The sequence below is a fragment of the Lolium rigidum genome, chromosome 1 (assembly GCF_022539505.1).
Source record: "Lolium rigidum isolate FL_2022 chromosome 1, APGP_CSIRO_Lrig_0.1, whole genome shotgun sequence".
Taxonomy (NCBI): domain Eukaryota; kingdom Viridiplantae; phylum Streptophyta; class Magnoliopsida; order Poales; family Poaceae; genus Lolium; species Lolium rigidum.
In genome coordinates this window covers 222279491-222302320 of record NC_061508.1, presented here as the reverse complement: position 1 = coordinate 222302320, position 22830 = coordinate 222279491, and the positions used below count along the sequence as shown (strand labels likewise).

At 45.5% G+C, this 22830-nt stretch overlaps 1 protein-coding gene across 1 annotated transcript; it reads right to left on the bottom strand.

Annotated features, from left to right (window-relative positions):
- Nucleotides 1–7015: 7015 nt before the first annotated feature.
- Nucleotides 7016–11679, bottom strand: LOC124690571 (lysine histidine transporter 2-like). The gene is made up of 7 exons (XM_047223943.1): nucleotides 11511–11679; nucleotides 9022–9176; nucleotides 8152–8932; nucleotides 7954–8059; nucleotides 7757–7848; nucleotides 7582–7650; nucleotides 7016–7487 (listed from the first exon to the last, which is right to left on the bottom strand). Exons 1-7 carry the CDS (start codon nucleotides 11556–11558, stop codon nucleotides 7389–7391), a joined length of 1350 nt encoding a protein of 449 aa, XP_047079899.1. The 5' UTR covers nucleotides 11559–11679; the 3' UTR covers nucleotides 7016–7388.
- Between the last annotated feature and the right edge of the window lie 11151 nt (nucleotides 11680–22830).

Here is a 22830-nt window from a genome sequence, read left to right as displayed (position 1 = left end):
CAAGGTACAAACTCTAACACTCTCCCTTAATCTAAACCTTGGAAAGGTTTAGATTAGGCATAAACTCATAGAGCTTCTTAGAACATAATGTCTTGGTGAATCCATCGGCGATCTGGTCCTTGCTAGAAATAAACCTGACATCAAGCTGTTTCTTGGCAACTCGTTCACGCACAAAACAAAAATCAATCTCAATATGTTTGGTGCGAGCATGAAAAACTGGATTAGCAGACAAATACGTGGCACCAAGATTATCACACCATAGACAAGGTTTCTCTTTGAGAGAGATACCTAATTCCTTAACCAGTGCCTCCATCCAAATCAGTTCAGCAGTTGCATTAGCAAGAGACGTGTATTCTTCTTATGTACGGAAACGGGACACAGTGGGTTGTTTCCTTGCACTCCAACAAATAAGATTAGGTCCAAAGAAAATAGCAAAACCACCTGTAGACCGACGGTCATCAAGATCTCCAGCCCAGTCAGCATCTGAGAAAGCACTCAAAAAAGTATGGATGTAGACTTCTGAAACGTGATTCCAACAGTTTGTGTGCCATGAATATACCTCAAGATTCGTTTAACTGCACTCCAATGAGCAGTAGTAGGTGCATGAAGATACTGACAAACCTTATTAACAGAGAAACATATGTCAGGCCGTGTGAGTGTAAGATACTGAAGAGCACCAACAATACTTCTGTAGTGTGTGCTGTCCTCAGGTCCTAGTGGTGTACCATCAGTTAAGGACAAGTTATCTGTTACAGACAAAGGTGTAGGACATGGAGTGCATGCAGTCATACGAACACGAGCAAGGAGGTCAGTTGCATATTTGGCCTGATTTAAAAGCAAGCCATTTGGACGTTTGTGAATCTCAATACCAAGAAAATAGTGAAGATCCCCAAGATCCTTAAGGGCAAACTCGTTACTCAAATTATGTAGTAGGGCTGAAATAGCTGTGTCGGAGGAGCTTGTCACAATACTATCATCAACATATATGAGGAGAAATATGATGATACCTGACTTGTTAAATACGAATAATGAGGTATCTGCCTTAGAGGGAATAAATCCCATCTTGTGTAGCTTGGAGCTTAGTCGAGAGTACCAAGCTCGAGGTGCCTGCTTCAGTCCATAAAGAGCTTTGTCAAGTTTACAGAGATAATTAGGATGAGCGGAAGACTGAAAACCAGGTGGTTGTCTCATGTAAACATCCTCTTCCAGAACACCATGTAAGAACGCGTTCTTGACATCTAGCTGCCGAAGACTCTAACCTTGGGAGACAGATATGGAAATAACAAGCCTAATGGTAGCAACCTTAATAACAGGACTGAAGGTATCCTCATAATCAATGTCATACCTTTGTTTGAACCCTTTAGCCACAAGCCTGGCTTTATATCCATCAATAGTGCCATCAGCATTTTTCTTGATACGGTATACCCATTTGCAGTCAATGATATTTTTATTTCTGCTAGGAGGAACGAGATGCCAGGTTTTATTATGCATAAGTGCATCATACTCTTCTTGCATGGCACTTTTCCAATGTGTATCACTAAGTGCCTCTTGCAGAATTGTAGGTTCTCCTGCTGTCAAAAGGGCATAGCGAACAGTGCCGTCAGTATAAATTTTTGGCTGTCGTATACCTTTTTGCAGTCGGGTGCATAGTGCAACAGCAGGAGGCGCTGCAGCAGGAGGGACTGCACCAGGAATCGGCGCAGACGATCCCGATGATCCAGCAGACACATGATCCGATGAAGATCGCCTGCTGGCAGAAGACGTGTCGAGGTCATTTTCACGGGCGGGAGACAACGCGTCATTGTTGTCACGAGCGGGAGACGGACTCCCGAGGCCTGCGTCATTATTAGTGTCGGGGTCCCGATCGGGATACCAAGCAGGGGTCGCATCGCTGTCGACTGCCCCCCACGAGCCGGTGGAGACCACCCGGAGGACGTGGCGCCCGAAGACTGGCGCGGACGGGACTCGCCAGGAGACGGTTCGGGCACAGGGTCTCCTCCTGGAGACGTGTCACGTGGGGACGGGCGCGCACGTACGCGGGCGGGAGTCCGCGCGCCAGGCGCGTCAGGCACCAGATCCGGAGCAGATTCAGCCGAATCTGCCTCAATTTCAGCGCCTATTTCGTCCAGTTGTGGAGAAAAATCTGGATCATGATTTTATGCTGTTGGAGAGGCCGTGTCGAACAAAATTCCATCACTGTTTTCCGTAGTCGTTGCAGATGACGTGGGGGCAGTATCCTGTGAAGGAGTAACAACAGGAACAATGGGAAAATATTTGCCATTAGTTTGCACACCCCTATCACTAGATGCATCAGATGACATATATGATGGAAGAAGGAGAATTTCCTCACGGAGACGACGACCAGCGTTAGGATGAAGAGAAGCAAAAGGAAAAATATTCTCATCAAACACAACATCACGAGAAACATAGACACGGCCAGTTGAAACATCAAGGCATTTTACACCTTTGTGACGTGTGCTATAACCAAGAAAAACACACCGTTTAGAACGAAAAGAAAGTTTGTGTTTGTTGTAGGGACGAAGATTTGGCCAACATGCACATCCAAAAACACGAAGAGATTCATAGTTTGACTTGGTGTGAAGAAGCTTTTCAGTGGGTGTATCAAAATCAATGACTTGGATGGTAGCAAACTGATAAGAAAAGTAGCTGTAAGAAAAGCATCATCCCAATATTTTAATGGCATAGAGACATTGGCAAGTAAGGCAAGACCAACCTCAACAATGTGACGGTGTTTGCGTTCATCAGAACCATTTTGTTGATGAGCATGGGGACATGAAACATGGTGAGTGATGCCTACTTTTTGGAAGAAACCATTGAGCTTTTCATATTCACCACCCCAATCAGTTTGCATAGTAACAATTTTCCTAGCAAACTTGCGCTCAACATACTGTTGGAAATTAAGAAACACTTGATACACATCAGACCGTTTCTTAAGTAAATAGATCCATGTTTTGCTAAAATCATCAATGAAACTTACATAATAAGCATGTTTACCAACAGAAAGAGGAGCAAGACCCCATACATCAGAAAACACTTGCTCCAAAGGAACTGTAGAAATACTAGTAGATGTATGATAAGGCAACTGATGACTTTTTGCCTGTTGGCATGGATCACATATGTAAGAATTTATTTTTGGAGTGTATGAAAGATTTTGTTTCCTAACAATTTGCTGAACAATAAACGAAGAAGGATGTCCTAGACGTCGATGCCATGTGGAGGAGGTGGGCTTGATGGTGACCAATGCATGCTTAGAGGACCCCAAGGAGACATGAACAAGAGGATACAGACCACCTTGACAAGGACCTCTAAACATTATTTGGCGCGTTGCCTTGTCCTTAATCAAGAAAAAGAAAGGGTGAATCTCAATAAAAGCATTATTGTCTAGAGTAATTTTGTGTGTGCAGAAAGTAAACTCATTGTAGCATCAGGAACATGAAGAATATTTTTGAGTTCTAAGGAACAATTTGGGGAGTGCAAAACTGAATGACTAATATTAGCGATGTCCATACCTTGTCCACTAGCGTTGTGAACTTGATCATGCCCGTTGTAGTGTTCATGAGCTTGGAGCTTGTTGAGTTGTCCTGTAGTGTGATGTGTAGCGCCAGTGTCAATGACCCAATTGGTGTCTACTCCATAGGCACCTTTTTGATTGGTCATATCCGGAGGAGGCGTGTCATCATCATCATCATCTCCATACCTCCACCAGCAATCACTAGCAGAATGTCCCTCCTTCTTGCAAATCTGGCAAAGAACTCCTGGTTGCCATGGAGAAGCAACACGGCCACTCTTTTTGTTGCCACGCCCCCCCTTTGGACGGCGCCCTTGGTCCTGTTTGGGAGGACCACGCGGCAGCTGCTGAGGTGGGCGATAGGAATATTGATGCGGGGTTTGATAGTGCTGCTGGGGAGGATAATAGGGATGGGGATGGTACGCAGGTGGAGGATAGTGAGGTTGTGGTGGAGGGTAGTGAGGTTCCGGTGGGTTGTATGGCTGAATTGGATAGGTGTATGGTGGTGGTAGTAGAGATGGTGGTTTGCCGGCACCGCCTCCATAGGCAGGAGGAGGACGTCGAGGAGCAGCATTCACATAGGATGAAAACGTGCCAATACTTTGACCATACTCCACCAGCATATTATCCCTGTACTCATATGACAGAAGTTGTAAGCACACATCATTGAGGGATGTAGTAGGAACCACATTGATAGATGCAACAAGGGGATTAAAAGTGCCATCAAGACCATTGAGAATATAATCTTTGAGTTCATCATCATCAACACGTTTACCCGCAGCAGCAAGTTCAGAAGCAAAACCTTTCATCTTGGTGAGGAATTGTTGGGCAGTCATGTCTAATTTTTTTGTGTTTGTGAGAGCACCACGGAGTGTGGATACCCTGGCTTTGGATTGGGTGGCAAAGAGGTTAATGATGGCGCTCCATACATCAGAAGCATATTCCAGGCCATAGATATGAGGAAGGATATCATCAGAGAGGGAATTGACAAGGAAACTCACGACGTTTTGATCCTTGGTGGCCCATGCATCATAGGCCGGGTTAGGAACGGAGATTGTCTTCTGATTGTCGTCGAGGGCGTCCATACGCTCAGGCGGAGCACGGTCAGAACCATCAAGGAGTCCCATGACACGAGCACCACGGAAAGACGGCATCATCACCTGAGCCCGCCATGACAGGAAGTTATCTCTGGTGAGTTTCGTAGCCGGGGGCGACCCAAGAGAAGGCCCGGCGATGCTGTTGGAGGTTGTACCCATCAGATCCTAGGATTTGTGGGGAAGGAGGGAGGGTTGTGGTTTTTTGTAGAGGGAAGCTCGTCGGGGAGGGAGGGAGGAGATCGACGGGAGGGTTTCCTGGTGAGATCGATCGTGATCTGGAGTCGGCGGCTAGAGGGAAGAGGAGGCTCTAGATACCATATTAGGTTTGGGAGAAACGATAGCCCTGATCGGGGGCTTCGGGTACGTGTTAATAAGGCACGGGAAAAGCCCCCGTGGTAGCGATACAAGAGAAGTCCGAGTTGGGTAGCGTACTACGCTATACCAACACGTACAAGGTACAAACTCTAACAATACTTACGTATATATAGTTATAGATAAATAACATCCATCAGATTGGGAGCTGGATTCTTTGTGTTGTATTGGAAGCTGATTTGATGTTTTGTTGGCACATGTATCAATTGTATTATATCTATCACATCTCTCTTTTCCAGTCTTACCGTCATCCTAATATATAATAATATACAATTGTGATTATGTAAATTTTGATACATATGTGGTAATAGGCAATGCCCTCGCATTTGTAAGGGCAACTATGCTAGTTGATATAACGAAAATGCTTCACACACGACAATACCTGTCCGATCCGTGTACGATGCTCTTTTCATCTGTTGCTAATTATTTCTCTCCCAAGTGCAAGTCCAGCTCAGACACAAACTTGTAGTACTGCCAAGACTCGGCTACGAAATGTATACTAGTCAAGGCCTTTCGTAATTCAATCCTTTTGATTTAACTTGTTTTGTTTCTGTAAATATCTTCACCGTTAAAGACATCTCAAGAGGTTAGACCCATTTTACATATCAAATGTCTCTATTTTAGTCTGTTTGGGTCGGATCGCAGACAAAAAAAAAATCGGGTCAGAGCGCGCTGGGAGGACGCCATGCCGACGAAAAGAAGAAAGCTCGACTGCAAATAGCCCCGACCATGGCAGGACACCCGACGACGAGTAGATATGGCCGTCGTAGTTTATGTTTACATTCTCTATAAAGTTGGATCACTTTTCTCCAAATATTAATAAAAACCACCCTAACTATTTCTTTGAATCAATGACATGCGGCCCGGGGTGAAAGCGAGAGGACACGCGGATAACCACAGTCCGTTTGCGTCACATCGCTGAAATCACGGCCCACGCGTCGTTGGCGCAGAGTAGCAACAACATCGGGAGGCGCCGGCCATAGAGGAGGAGTCGGACGACGACAACGATGACTAGAGCATGCTGACCCGGAGGAGAAAGCGGCGGAGCAGACGGCCCTAGTCGTGTCCTTCGAGACGCTGAATAAGGCCTAGGATGATGCAAACGAGGCGCTATGGTAGCGGTTACTGGAGGCCGCGACGGCCCACCGAGCTCTGGCGAGCGCGCATCGGATGGAGCGGGGGAGAAGAGGGCGGGAGGGAACGATGGGGCCGGGTCATCAACCGCCCCGAGGGGCGACAAGTAGTCTAGGGGCCTAGCCGTTTTCATTTTAGTATTTGTGTCTTCTTATTTTTCGTTTATTGCATATGTAAATTATGCTTTTCAATTGATGAATGAAAAAATGTTGGAAAACTAATATGTGTCCGATGGCTGGGGCACCCCACACGCAAACGGATGCGCGGTAAAAGTTGACCATTTTCGTGTCCACAGACCGACGGAAACAGGCGTAATCGGTCGTTTTGAATGTCCGATCTGCGTCATCGTGTTGGAGATGTCCTCCGCGACGCAACCAATGTAATGAACAGTACTTGTCGTCTCTACGTGTGTGCAGTGCCTGTGGAATGGGATGAGTTAGAGAAGTAAGAAAACCTGCCTTCGTTTGAAATTTGTTTACACACGGTCTTTTCTTTCCGATCCCAAGTTGTAGTTTCAGCCAAGCCAAACCGTTGCCTCGCGTGTGGTAAGTATATCGTACAGAAATCGGACGTAATTTATCGTATGTATAGCAGCACTCTTGATATAGAAGGGGAACTTTGGACATGTTTTCCACAATCTTCAGTTCTTACACTTAATTTACACATCTAGCATCGAGAACCTTGAAAACATAAAAAAGGAAAGTAAAAGAATTAAATGTGATTCTGAGAGAGTTGGAATAATTTAGATAAGGGACAGAAATACTGATTACCATTTTTAGATTCATCTAGGGTGTGAGCTTCATAGAGGTAAAATAAAACAGTACCTGTTGGCATTATTCATTTAATGTGGGGGCGGTGGCCTTTTATCTAAAAAGATGAATTATAAGAACAACCAACACAACATATCAAAGCACCACTACAACAAACCGTGAAATGCATGGAAAAGAACTGTCCGTTCTGTCCTCTGGGCACAACAAAAGCGAAGCCATGTTACCCATCCTACAACACAGAAAACAAACCCACGTACATATATTACATATGCTTAACCACAAACACAACCTTTTTTTTGCATCGACTAAGCCACATGGCCCATCCATCATCTGTGATTAACATCCGTGTTACTACTGTGTTCTTCCTTCTATTTTCCATGCAGGACAAAAGAAAGTCCATAGTAGATCAACGCTGCAACAGGTTAATTTGTTCCAAGCATCACGAATCTAGATGTGACAATACGTGATGGTGATAATAATGTCGATCTATGAGTAGAAGGTGTAGTTCTTGGCGTTCAAGACGATTTGCCTGAGCGCTCCGATGGGCGCCAGAACCATGAGACACACCCCAAGGATGATGCAGACCTGAACATCATGAGGGAGAATACAAAGCGAGTTAGAACAAAATCAAGATAAATAACTTTTGTGCTATGTATTAACGAGGAAGAGTTTTAATTACCCAGTTACAACACCATGAGAGACTGAATCTCTTGGGCTTGTAGATGGCTAGCCACATGATGCACGGAAGCTGCAGGGCACGAACAAGATGTTGCTTCTAATCAGAACTCTGAATTCTTACAGTTGCTGTGTAGTTACTGCTGGAACTGAAGAAGGGTAATCCAAGAATTGCTTACAAAGTAGGTCGTTGGTGCAAAAGCAAAGCCGCCAAAGAACCCGAGTAGCCCGCCGAAGAAGGGGAATGTGATGCCGATGAACATCGTGAAGGCTGCAACAGAGTATTTGCATCTCATCATCAGTATGCAATCTAAAGTGTAAGGCATCATTTTTGGATGTCAACAAACATTAAATTGAACAAGAGAAAGGGCATTACCAACATAGGTTGACCGGGCAATCAAGCGGAGCGTGAGGCCAGGCGGGAACTTCAGTTTCTTCACCAGCACCGTCTCAATCATGTCGAACACCGGCATCGCGTAAATCTATGGAAATAAAATCGTAATAGAATGTTAGAACAATTTATGAAGATGACTAGTGTGATGATGTATGAGTGATTGTTGTGTTTGTAAAGTACCTGGTAGCTTCCGATGACATGGATGACGACCATCATGTTGGCCATGGCGATGAGCCACTTGGGCTTGTTGAGGGTGACGAGGATATTGTCGTCTACACTATTACCGAATGCCCAGTAGCCGATGAGCGCGACGGGGAAGTAGCAGAGGGCGACGACGATGTAGGCGACAATGACACCCTTCCACATGGGCTTCTTGGACGGCTTCTCCGGTGTGGACGGGATGGTGGCCTGGATCTCGAGCACCACGTTGTGCCCTGCGTATGCGAACGCCACATCGCCAAGCGCGGCGAAGAAGTCGAACACCTTCCCCGGCGTCGTGGAGGCCCTGACGCTGTAGTCCACGTTGGCCACCCTGCCCTTGTCCACGGACGCTCCCCACGCGATGGTGGAGTAGGACAGCGACATGACGGCGGCGGCCAGGGAGATGCCGGAGATAGAGTTGAGGTTTGGTAGCTGGGAGAGGACAAAGTGGACAGAGGCGAAGATCATGATGAAGAAGGTGAGCTTGATGTCCTTGCACTTGCCGTCGCAGATGACGTCATGAAACTTCTTGAGCGACCTCCCGCCTGTGACCATGTACACGATATTGACGCCCACCTCAACGACGAGCTGCTGTGGCACGACGATCCAGAGGCCGAGCTTCTCCCCGAAGGCGTGCTGCCCGAGCTCGTGGTACCGGTCGAACCGCCTCCCGGGCTCACACTCGTGCATCTCCACCATCTGCCACAGCGTGTACAGCGTGACCACCCATGAGATCACCAGCACAGCGATGCCTGGGCCCCTGCAGACATACAAGAAACAGAGATCAGTTGCCGTGCAGAGTTAAACATTGATCCAGAGGTGGTGATCCTCCAATGGAGGATGACGTACCAGCCGAGCTCCGACATGGCGTAGGGGAGGCTGAGCACACCGGCGCCGACCATGGCGGTGACATTGTGGAAGGCAGAGTACCACCACTTGGCATTCCTCGACGACGTGACCGGGAGCCAGTCGTCGATCTTCTTCTGCTCCGCAGTCCTCTCATCCTGCAAAATCGGGTTTTCGCTGTCAGCCATCAATTTCAATGTACAGAACAAAGGCTAGCTATAAGGTCAATCACAAAAGGAGGTCTATACAACCACATAGTTCGCAGAACCCTCTACCTTTTCTAATGTGCTGTACCCTGGCTGCATTTCCTCGGAGTTCATCTTAGATTCTTAGTGAGTAACGAGGAAAAACGCAAGGATAACTGATGGGCAAAAAATTTATTCTAAAAAAAATGAAAGGGAGGATGGCGTTGAAACTTTGAAGGAAGATTTGACACATCAACGGTCGGCTTAACTCATGGAAGAAGGCGATTCCGTTTCTACTCGGCAGTTGACTTGTCACATGGCCAAATTGACAAATTCAAAGATCATGGGACCATGCTTAATTGTGACGGCCACCTCATGCCCAAGATAAATTTGTTTATCCAGCATGTTCATCTGACAACGTGCAACATATTATTTTTTCAAAACAAATCACGGCCAGGCTGTGATTACAAAGCTGTGTTTGAATGTTCCACAAGATTCGGCTGAGAGCGCCAAGTGGCTGCAGCTTACAAGTAGTACTGCTAGTTGTTCTATCTTGGTAATATCTTTCTCCTGTCCTGACTCAATCTTCAGCATATTGCCGTTGATGAAGACAGTGACAAAGCTAATTCGCTGGATTATATGGCTAATTAACTTGGCTTGGCACTGCGTGGCAGCAGCTGGCCGGATACCAACGGCTATACCAATGTTGAATAAAAAAGAATATGTTTAACTGTCGTCACAAAATTTACTACCTCCATTCCAAATCTTAAGGTTTATATTTTTTTAAAGTCTACGCAGGTAAAGTTTAATCAAATTTTTAGAAAAATCTATCAACAAATATGGTATTTTGTAGATTTCATATGAAAATATATTTCACTACCTACAAATGATATTGATTTTGTATTTTAAATGTTAACAATTTTTTGGTAAAACCTTAGTCAAACTTGACTTAGTTTGACTTGCTAAAAATAGTATAAGTCTTAACCTTTGGGATGAAAATAGTAGTTGTATACTGTACTAACGAGAAGAATATCTTTTACAGAGTAAATGTTGATTTTAAATAGGAGGCATTAAAGACCGTGCCAATCCTGAATTTAAGTACCATAAATATATGTAAATAGGTTCATAATGAAGGGAGTTTGTGAAGAAAATATTGTATGGAGTAGGATGAGAAAAAACCATTTCTCTTGCATGGTGGGGGTTTGTTCAGAAATCTTATGAGACTCCTACTGTCTATCAAGAAATTGTAGATGAATCCGCACATACGTTACTCCTACCGTTTGAAATAAATTTCGTAACTTTATCTAGATAAGAATATGTCTATAACTAAAATGTGTCTCGGCTCTAGATAAGACAAAACTGCTACATTTATTTATTTTAAAATGGAGGTGGTAGCTGTCACGTTCTTTGAGCAAAAACTTCATGTTCGCAATTATCAGGTAGGGGGAGTTGATGTTCTGTCAACTGACATACGAATCTTGGCGAATTTTAAAATTGCGAGATGTTTCTGGTCCTGGCCGCAAAAGCGAAATATGGAACTAGCAAGTACGTACACTGAAAGTACAGAGATCGTTCATACCTCATAGTCAAGACCAGGTGTGTGGACCATGCGACGGAGACAACAAGAGACTTTTGCATGTACTCATTTGACTCTTATGTGATATCTGAATTCTGGAACGAAAATAACGCCTACTACAGGTTGCTGTAAAAAATCTCAAAGGGGTAGGATTGTCGCTGCAAGCCAGATCCAGTTACAGCGCAAGAACAGAGTGGGGAAAACCCCCGATCTTTTCGAGCGAGACAAAGAGGGGTGGAAACGGACAGTTAAGTCGAAGCACCCCAAATCACACAAACTCTATGACGACCACGATGCTAGTTGATGGATATACTTTAACTTTTCAGAATATATTTTAGATATAAGAGAAGATGAACTGGTGGTATGGGCGCGTTTCTTTTTCACGTGAAGAAGATGAACCCGTAGAGTTCGGGAGTAACTGGGGAGGAGGGGCCGGGTATCTATGGTTTGGTAGCTAGTTGGTTGGCTGGCGGCGGCCGGCGTCCCCACTAACAGCAAAGCTAGACTCGCTAGATGGCGTGAGATGGATGGATCGATCTCGAACATGATCCTCCATGGAAATCTAGCCAAAAGGCGACTTTTTGCCCCACCTTTTAGCTCGAGTCTGTCCATGTCATAGTCGGCTTATGAAGCTCCCTCTCCCTCTCCGAAATTTTACCAACTCTCTTCTTTCCGATGAAAAATTGCAGATGTATCCTAGAACATATGGGAAGAGATTGCACATGGTGTACCTTGGCCGGCGACGCCGTGTAGTTCTGATCGTCCGCCTGCGTCCCCATGGCCGGCCGTCAGAGCTTGGCTTCAGCCGGCAATGGAGAGAGAAGAGGCTGGGGATGGCCGGATGGGTGAGGTGAGAGGAAGGGGGATGGAGAGAGAAAGAATGGTACTGAAGCGTTGGACTCTTCGTCTACTTTATAGAGAGAGAGAGGAGGGAATGGAGGCGAGTCGGCCATCGCGGCGTGCCTGTGAACGCGCGAGCGCAGATCAAGCGGGTTGACGGTTGACTCCAGCGCGGGAGCCAACTGTCCCTGGATCCTCTGCGCCGCTGCCCCACCTGCGGGATCCCGTGTGTCTCCGCTCCTTCTCCACGGTCTCTCCATCGGAAACAGAACACAGTGGCCCCTTGGCAGCTAAAGTGCAGTGAATTAAGAAGGGGGAAACTACAATCAAGATGGAACATGAAAACCGAGGGAGAAACGGCTTTGGAAAATATGTGAACTTGTAACATCTACTCCACTTGGAACATGAAGGCTGTCGACAACGATTCCAACTTGCAGCGAGATGCAATCCTAGCCACCCTCTCCCACCTCCCTCCCCCTCCCTCATTCCTCCTCCCGGGCCGCCTCCCTCCCCTCTCCTTCCTCCCGGGTCGCCAACGCAGCGGTGGCTCTACCCCGGCACAAGTTATTCCTCCCGTGGCTCCCCTGGCCGCTGCAACCGCCAGCGCCGATGGTGGTGGCCGCGCCCGGTCGCTAAAGATGGAGCGCTAGGAGGAGCATCGGGTGGATCCTCTCCGCGCGGACGTGAAGCTCAGGTGGGTGCGCAGTGGTGGCGCTCTTGGCGAAGGGCGCGCGTGATGAGCTAGCAACGGGATGCGGTGGCATGGACCACAGATACGCGGCGATCGCCGGCGACTGGCCTAGAGGGCCCAATCTAGGAAGCCCACTTGCTCGATCTGGGTCGCGTGGGCCGCGCCTGTTGCACGTGCCTCGCCGCTTCAGGAGGTGATGGTTGGTTGTGCGACAATATGTCACTGGTGCGCCTGCTGTTTTCTACTGTGGTGGAGGTTTTAAACCTTCTTCATCGTTGTTGGGCAGTGGATGGTGGCATGGAGGCATGTTCGTCCACATTGAGGAATAAAGTTGGCGGTCCTAGGGTTCCTCTCGTGTGAAGATGAAGATCTATTGGATGCTTGTCCTCCTTGATATGGCTGACGTGTCGAGTTTCAGAAGGATCCGCTGGCAAATTTCCTTGGGCTACTCATGCATGGAGATTGCTGGATCGGATGGGATTCGGTCGTGCATTGTCATATTTTTTCCGACCGCTTAGTTTCGGGAGGGAACGGCGCGAAGCTATTCTATCTGATGCCATCATGGAACATGTCTTTTTGGTTCCATGGTGAAGTTAGTGGTGGATAATGGCCTGGAAGCCGAGTCTTGAAGACTAGTGCTGGTGTTTCGAGGCTTTGCATCGATGGTGAACTTGCTTGGTGTTCCGGGCTTCATAGCATCGACATGCGAGTGGGGGGCGTTAGCACACGAGAAGTTCACCAAGGAAGCGTGGCGGTGGGGCGATCGCCGGTGACTGGTCTAGAGGGCCCGATCTAGGCAGCGTGCTTGCTCGATCTGGGTCGTGCGGGCCGCGCCTGCTGCACGTGCCTCGTTGGCTCTGGATGTTCGTCCGCATCGAAGAATAAAGGTGGTGGTCCTAGGGTTCCTCTCATGTAAGATGAAGATCTACTAGATGCGTGTCCTATTTGACCTGGCAGAAGTGTCGGATTTCGGAATGCTCCGCCTGCGAACTTACTTGGCTACTCATGCCTGGAGATTGCTGGATTAGATAGAATTCTGTCGTGCGTCTATACTATCTTTAGGTCATGACATTGTAATTAGATCATCTTAACATCCTACTCAAGCGACTCCATTCGTTCAGAGTATTCAACTACACTATCTAATATGTAGTCAACATCTGCCATTTGGACTACATGTGCACATAGAGACGTGTAGCCAGCGGGGGACTTCACAGCTGTAGGCATGTACACAAAATTAACAAAATGGTGGAGTCGTTGAATGGGACGTGCGAAACTGCCAATGAAATGCATGGCCGGCTTCTTCAACTGATTTATTCCTTTTTTGTAGGGACAACTGATTTTCCCTCTTACAAACCAATTGTACTACTAGTTCCCCAAAGAATGAGATTCGGACGGTGTGGACACTTGGCTAAACGATCAATGACGAACACATTGTCTATCCTTGTTGTCTCCAACGGATAAATAATTGAAAAATATGCTGGGATGCCATTGTGAATTGCTAAGATGATCCAATTGGTGTATGACGCCACGATTGCAAGAATCAAGCTGCCATGGGGGTGATAGGGATGCGTTCATTCCGGCTATTTTGTCGCTTGGAATCAGGCTTAATGAGTCCGGTAGAAGAGACGATTACGCTCGGTAATTTAGTCGGAAACTTCACTGTGGCAATGTTTTTATGAGAGCGTACCTAGGACATCCTACCATTATTTAACAAAAGGAATGTCGCTCTCCGTTCCTTGCCATACATTGTGCCTCTAGTCTAGCGAAACGAATGTCGTTTTCGATCGATCCCTACTCTTCTCTTATGTCTCCGGTGGTCTCTACAACTGGCTACCCTTTTCTTGTTGATGACTTCTATGATCGAAGGCGACGTATCAGAAGCCGCGTGAGCTTGCGTGAGTGATGTGCTGGGATCTCTGGTCAGGAGAATAGTTATACAGATTTTTATCCATATGGTAGAGATTTTTATCCATATGGTAGAGACTGAAGAGAGGGACCTCTTGCTGTAGTAAAAATTGTGATGCTTCAATAGGGAAAAAAACTCTACTAAAAAAGAGTAGCAAAGCAGTAGGAGAGTCCCTGTCTGAGGGCACCAAGATATATCTAGACACATTTTAATTGTAGATACATTCATTTTAATTGCAAAGTTATATGGATCGGAGGAAGCACTATGTTTATAAAAAAAATACATATATTTGTTGGAAAAAACTCAACATCTCGTAAATTCTACTCTCTCCATGCAGAAATATAAGATGTTTTAGCCATTTCATTAGTTTACTCGCTTCTGTTTGTATCTAGTCTACTTTTAGTGTGTAGTTTCACTTTTGTTCATTTATATCTAGTCTAATTTAAAAATATCTAAAAAACATTATATTAATACACGGAGGGAGTATTAACAAAAATATGAACGTTGGTAATACCCCTGTTTTACAGCCTTGTTTCCCACCAATAATCTGGTCAACTCTCTTCTGCTTGATTAATGAAAATGATGAGTCTTTTGCCTCATTCTAAAAACATTCAGAATACCAAATCTGCTTGTTATCCACTATTATAGAAATTTATGTTCTCTATTTTGAAAATATAAGCATATTACCATGTGGTATAATCCAGAATAACAAAAGATATAGCATGATTATAAAAAATATAGTTAAACTAGTCATGCAAACTAACAGAATTGATAAACATGATAAACTAATCACATCGACTCCAACCACTAGAACTAGAAACGCTTGCAAGGACAGATAAAAGACATAGTCAAATATGGTGCAGCTTGAGCAGCGGCAGCAGCTTCTTCGTGATTTTGTTGTCATCCATGTTAAGGTTCTGGAGGTGGGCCAAATCATGTGGTGTATTGACTAGGGTTCACGTGAGCATCCAGATTCAACACATCCCACACTCCGGAACACTGGAAACGGATGATAACGCATTTGTTAATGACTCACATAAATAATGCAGAACTAATTCCCCGATTAGAACAAATATAAACAACACCCATGGGTATGAGCTCGGCTCAGTTCAATCCCTCAACCCAAGGCGGGCGGCGGAGGAGTAGTGCGCGAGAGCTTCTTCTCTTGTCACAACATAGTGGTAGTAGAAAAGTTTACCTTATAAACCACTCCACTCTCTTCCAACTAGCAATGTGGAACTTTAGTCCCATCTAGTGCAGTCATGCATGAATGGGCCAATAACAATTTCAGAATTTGTATTGGCTCTGGACCTAAGGCCCAACATGAAATTTCAACGTTTTCTATGAAATTGGTTAAACTTGACTATTCACTTAAAGTTGTACATCTCATTTTTTAGAACGGAGGTAGTAGTGTCTATTGTGTCTATATGTTCTCATCTATGCTTCCAACCATATGTATATTTTGTGCACAACTCATATATACTAGGATGCTCGCTCTTATGACATCTGCCTAGATGACACTAATTCATACGTATTTGGATACAGTTGTCCATAGAGTGCCTCAGAAAATATAGTCCATAAAATCAGAAAAAGGATGGGACATGGAACAAGAGTCTAATCGCATTGATCTTGATCCATGTTAGTTGCTTAAATCTTAAGTAGTAATACTATGTTACCTATTGTTTGTCCTAAAAATATAAATTAGTGGAGACTATGAAAGAGCAGAAATGACCCTGTCTATGGTACGTTGTGCGATGTGAATTATATAGCACACAATAAATCTCACACACTAGCATCTATCACCTTTTTTGCTTGAGCTACATCCATGCAAAAGGCAAGAAGCTACAGAAAGTGAGATTCCTAGTGGGGCATTGTCATCCTCGTCTATGGTGGGCCTCACTTAGATTCATGCACACTCAACAACCGGAGAGGAAAAGGTGTAGAATCTTTCTTGCATTTTGCAAGGCCTCCCAAACACTTCGGAAGAAAAAGAGAAATAGGATTCAGGAGGATATATTGGTTGGATTCTTAGGCTCTATAGCCTTTTCGGCTACACGTCACACATACATCATGCACTCATCATGAGACATATGCTTAATTAGCACGTAGCATGTGTACACAAACGGGGTTTAGAATTCCATCTGCTGATGAGGTGTTATACGACTTTTAAAAAGTAACCTTACTTATTGGCTGAATATTTGGCCAATAACATGCTTTATCCAAGTCAATAATGTAGAACTAATTTATATGTTGTGTACAAGTCGTCACTTTACGATGTTCTAATTGTTGGATGCCTTGTATTACTTTTTTTTCTTTGTTGTGGGATTTCTTGCCATTCCATGTGCCAATAGATATGTACAAGTGCTCCAAAAATAGAAAATAATATAAGTAATAATACGTTAATTTTAATGCTCCGTTAACCGTATCACATGTAGCATCATTGCTAACAAAGTTGAAGCCAGGTATGAATAGCTGTTTGACAACTCATAAAACCGGCTAGATATCTATCATACAAGCTAGCAACTACATGTGATTGATCGAACTGGGATTAAAATTAACCAGCTTCCACACACACAAAAAATGAATGAATTAATTAACTGGCCAAAGTACCAAACTGATCTATCTAGATTATCAGGAAGATTCTCTGCTTATTTATACATTGGAGTGACAGAAAAACGTTTATGTTTATTTGAATCGGCTTGCAGGTCATGAGATGATGGAGACGAGCTAGAAAATAGAGCCGAATTCTTCGGAAAATCCTTACGAATGGTGTGGGAAATAGCAGGCGTTCAAGCTGTTCATTATGTGGGCCAGCCTCATCGTCAACTCCGACAGCTTGCTCAATGCATGCATCATGCATCAATCATGCATGCTGGCATAATCAGCGAACTAACATAAATCCAAAATGTTTTTCCAGTTGGGTAAGATATAACATGCATGCGTTCTCCCAGGGATGGGAAGGGATTATTAGTGCAACTACATATATATACCTGAAAGACTTGGGGTATTACCCACACACAAAAATAACTTGGCGTATGTGAATATACGCAAACCTGTTTAAATACAAGGGAACAAAAAGCGCAGTGAACAATATGTCAGTTGTTAGCGAAAATAAAAATGCACTACCACTAAATTAATTAAGGCACATGGTAGAAAAATATTTGCCTGCGATTGCAGCGGGCACGAATTAGCACATGACCATCACAATAAAAAGATCAACACCCTTTGTTGGGGCTATGAAGTTACGTTGTGATCGACTCATCCAGCGGTTTGAGTATTTTAAATTTTGGCGCTCGACGGATATCATTGTGTGAGATTCCCAAAAGATAACCCTAGTGAAGAAAATGATTTTCAGAACATTACTGGTTTGCTGAATATTCGGAAAATAACATGCTTTATTCATGTCAATAATGTGTAACTAATTTATATGTTGTGTACAAGTCGTCAAATTTTAAATGTCCTAATTATTGTGTGCCTCGCACTTGTATATGTTCAGTTCCTCGCACGAAAATAGAAAAGATAGATATCAGTACGCCAATTTTTATATATGCACCACAACCAAATGACACATATCAGCTAACAGAGTTGACCCCAGGTATAAACTAATAGTTGTTTGACACCCCATAAAACCTGCCAGATTTTTATCACAGGAGCTAGCGAGATTAGCACATGTGATGACCGATCACCAATTGGGTATTACCTAACAGGCGAAATAACCAAACTGATTCCTCTATATTATCATGTACATTGGAGTGACAGCTAAAATGTTTATGTTTATTGGATCAGCTAGCAGGTGGTGAGATGATGGAGACAAGCTAGAACATAGAGCGCCGAATTCTTCGGAAATTCAGTATGAATGGTGTGGCAACTGGCAGGTGTTCAAGCTTTTCCTAATGTAATGCCAGCCTCGTCTTCAACTCCAATACTACTCCATTGCACGATGGAGTAATCAAGAGGAAATTGCACAAATCACTCACTTTTGATGTCTCTGTTGCACAAACTACTCACTCTTCATGTCTTTTGCAGAAAACACTAACTTTACGTGTAGTTGATCACTTCTGCTCCGGTGCTCTTCCCCTGGAAAAATTCTGGACGCGTCAAACACAACAACGGTGGAGATTTTCTCATACATGTTTGTAAGTGGGGACACGATCATAATTTTCGTGTAGGTCCACCGTCCGTACAGCCATGTACATGCCCATATGGCCTACGTTGTGTTATACCTCGTCTTTGTATGTATCTATGGTCACGTACGTGTGCCGAAATATAAATGTGCTATAAAGATCTTGCTCACATGACCTCTTTCTTTTCTTACGTGACGTACACATCCGTATCAATACAGACGGGTATACATAGGCTGGATATGGATTTCGGCGGACCAACACATGAAAAAAAAAGACAACTATGACCATTCATCTTCTTTTAGGGGGGAGCACTGGAGCAGCCCTCGTAGTTGATTACGCAGAAGTCCAAATCTGAGATTAGGCTAGTTAACAGAAAATCTGCGGATGGATCCATGGCCACTGATGATGTGGCACCCAAGTATCATAAACTAGCTTTTTCAATAATTTTTAGAAGTTTAAAAAATTCAAATAAATGAAACAAAATAAATGGAGCAGTATGATGGCTGGAGGCGGTGATAAGTTCAAGATGGCAAGTACTTAATGGCTTTAAATTATGTCAAACTTTTCGATATTACTTATGTCATATTGTTTCAAATACTATAATTTTTCAGAACTTTTTGAAAAGTTTGAACCCAAGTTTTAGCCATATCTTACAAAAAGTGATAAATTTTAAAGTATTTTAAACTTTTCTAGATTTGTTAGTCTATATTGTTCCATTTATTGGAAATTTCATAATTTTTAAAGTTTTAAAAAAGAATAGTTGATGACACGTGGATGCCACATCATCACTCACTATGGGCCCTGGGTGTCAGATTTGCGGTTAACAAGTCTAATCCTTGATTTGGACCTCTGTGCAACCAACTACATGTAAAATTGGTGTTTTCTGCAAAAGAAGTGAAAAGTGAGTGATTTGTGCAACATAGACAACAATAGTGAGTGGTTTCAGCAATTTCCTCGGTAATCAATCATGCATGCATTCACAATCAGCTGGAGTAATTAATTAACTACTCCATTCATACCGGTTTATAGGGCAATTAGTATTTTGAGAAACATGTTTGACTACAAATTTAGTCAACAAAATATAATATATATGCCACAAAAATTAAACTATTGAAAACTTCTTTGAAATATGAATCCAGTGATATAATTTTTGTAGCATTTTTTTTTTGTTGACCAAATTTGTTGTTAAATTTCTTTCTCGGAATGCCTAATTGCCTATAAACTGGTATGGACGGAGTAGTATGGATTAGAAATATTTTTCTAGTTTGGCTTGCGTGACATGCATATGTTTCCACAGGTTGGCCAGGGTTATCTACCCGTTAAAGAAAAGCTACAGTATATCTGAAAGACTTTGCGTGTTCCGGGCACACACAAAAAGGTGAACTTGGCGTGTGTGAAACTGTGAATATTCACAAACCGGTCCAAATAGAAGAGAACAAAACGTATGGATCAGTTTGTTAACAAAACATATATAGAGTGTAGAACCCCGAAAGTCAAGCAAATGACGCAAAAAATAATCGTCCGCATGGACACACCGCTCGTTCACAATATCATCGACATAATAGGATCAAACAGTTCAACATCCTCTGACGGGGTGGTGAAAAGTTGCGACGTTCGATCTCATCCACCGGATCGAGTAGCGGTAAATTTGTTGCTCAGCCTGTAATCAATACGACTTGGTCAGATTCTCAAAATATCTTCAGCTTCAAACGTAAACAGAGGCGTACACCCAGCAGGAGAAGTCGCTCTCTCTGACAGCTGAGCAGAGCTGGGGTTTACTTGACTTTGATATAGGACAACCTCCGAGCACACATTTGCTGACTCATGATGGAGATCTGACCAAACCAGCACGCGGTTTCCCCCTCGTGCGCTCACTTCACTGTCAATTCCATGAATTTAGTACATGTGAAAAATAAGAGTAAATTTTAGTTTTTACCCCTACTTTGAAAATGTTGACACTAATTAGAAATTTTTCATCCTAATTATCCCACTTAGTAAAAGTTATGCCAATTTTTACCATAGAGTGTGCAACTACTTCTCTCATAGACATGCTCATGTATTCTACCATGAAGAACATGTCGTGTCTTCCACTCCTGATCTGGTGATCAAGCAAAAGCCAATAATTCATTTTTATTTATTCAAACTGCACCTAGCACACCCGCACATAGAGTTGTTTAATGCCCTCATAGACTGATAGGACATATGTGCGATGGTTCGATCACTGGATCAGGCATGCATGTGTACGGATTCCAGATGCAACGTAGCAGCTTTGCGAACACAACCTACATTGTCATCGTCACGTGAAGATTATGCCATCGCGCATCTTGTCTTCTTACGGGTAGAATAGCAGTGGATGCTCTTCGCAATCACTAGTTTGATGGCATAGAGGTACAGAAATCAAAAGAGGTAAAAATTGGCACAACTTTTGCTAAATGGGGTAATTAGGATGAAAAAAAATCTAAATGAGGTAATTAGTGTCAAAATTTAAAAGTACGGGTAAAAACTGGAATTTAATTACTCGAAAAATAAAAAAGTTGCCTGAATTTTAGTTCCAAGCTGAGCTCATCGTAGCTCAAACTAGCACGCCACTTGAAATAAAACTGAAATCATGACATGGTAAAACTGAAATCCCTGAGTTTGTTAATTCTATCAGCATAGTTTCAGTATTGAAACCGGTTTAATCGTACACACGCCCATGGGATGTCGTGTGTGTGCAGCACCGGAGCAATGCATAGTTTGCAAGCCATGGCATCCGTCGGTGTGATGGCTACGGTCGAGTTGACGATTTGACCCAATTGCGTACGTCCAAGGAAGACTCTACGGGTCCCAGCATGTACGACGCGCATCGTGCTGACTAAATAAGTACCAGTTGGAGATGGCCTTATCCGATCGAACTCACGCGTCGAGAAATTGAGCCGGAAACTGCATGCACCCGTTGCTGCGAGACACCCGGCAAGAGAAACTAATTTGAGGTGTTTGTTTGGTGTGCGAAATTTCAGGCGAATTGCAGAGGAAAGCGAGGTTACGCGTGAGTCAACTACTCCAGTAGTACGTAGATGTTTGGTGTGTACAGTACGTATGCAGGAGCGATATTGCACAGGATGCGCAATTGCAAAACAAAACAAAACAGCAGCTGCCTTGTGGAGAGCGGACGAATGGAACTCGGCGGTATGTGATCCTGGGGCAACTTGGCCTTTCATTGGTCCAGCAGCTTGTGGCGGGTCCGCTGCTGGAGGTGAGTTTTAACGTATAGCAGCAACAAATTGATGCAGAATACATATGTGGGCCAAAGACAGTTAATAAAGTAAATAGTACGGCGCGTGGGAGGACCGCTGCAGATGGCCGCGCAGCAGAGGAGTAGTGGAGTGGAGCAGCGCGACTCGCGGCGGTGGCGCGGCAGAGGACCAGCACGACGCCCTGCGGTGGCGCGGCTGGCGTCTCCCTGCTCCCCGTCGGCGTAGCGTACGGCGCGACCCCGGCTCGGATCTCAGGGCACGAGCGCAGACCCGACGCCACCGTGCGCGCCCTCGTGGAGCCCGACGACAACGCGCCTATGCCACGCTCCGACGCTGCCGTACGCGCGCTTGCTCGCCCTCGCGCTCGCTGAGAAGCTCGACGTGCTCAACCGCGTCGCCGCTCGCCTCGGCTCTCGCGCAATGCGCGCCCTCGTGGAGCCTGACGACGACGCGAGCCCCCTCGACATCCTCCCCGTCGAGCTCCATCGTCCACGTCGGCCACGGCAACACCACCATCACTCGTCGAGTTCCGCTGCCACCGCGGTGAGCGCGGAGGTGACGTGGGGGCTTGGACCGCTGAGATGGCTGCTCGTCGAGCGGCGGCGACGTGGAGGCCATGGCGGCTGAGTTGGCTGCTCGTCGAGCTCCGTAGCCACCACGGTGAGCGCGGCGGCGATGTGGGGGCTTGGTCCGCTGAGATGGCTGCTCGTCGAGCGGCGCCGGTGAGCGAGGTGGCGACGTGGGAGGCCATGGCGGCTGAGCTGGCTGCTCATCGAGCTCCGCTGCCACCGCCCCGCGCCGAACTCTCCCCGCCCGAGCCGACCCGCCAGGCTTTGCCCCGACCTTGCTGAGCTCTGCCCCCGCCGCGGTGGCATGGGGCGTGCGTGAGCAGGTCAGCGCGGCCACGGCCTCCTGCTCGTCCAGCCCGGGAGGTGGCGGCGTTGAAGACGGAGGGTCGTCGACGCCCTTGTCGGCGTTAACGGGGAGCGTCGCGGTGGCGCGCGTCGTGCGCGGGCAGGTCGGCGGCCGCGGCAGAGCGCCATGGCCTCCTGCTCGTCCAGCCTGGGAGGCGGCGGCTGGGAGATGGAGGGTCGTCGACGCCCTTGTCGGCGGCGACAGGGAGCGCCGTGGTGGCGTGCGGCGTGCGCGAGCTGGTCGGCGCGGCCGCGGCAGAGCACCACGGCCTCCTACTCGTCCAGCTTGGGAGGCGGCGGGGACTCAGCTCGCACCAGCTCCCCTGCCTGCGTCGACCAA

Bases quoted from the DNA above. Each gene is read 5' to 3' on its own strand.
- LOC124690571 (XM_047223943.1), bottom strand. From the start codon at position 11,558: ATGGGGACGCAGGCGGACGATCAGAACTACACGGCGTCGCCGGCCAAG. The intron at 8,933-9,021 runs GTACGTCATCCT...GTATGTCTGCAG, and splicing joins GCCATGTCGGAGCTCGGCTG to GGGCCCAGGCATCGCTGTGC. The intron at 7,651-7,756 runs GTAAGCAATTCT...CGTGCCCTGCAG, and splicing joins TTGCACCAACGACCTACTTT to CTTCCGTGCATCATGTGGCT.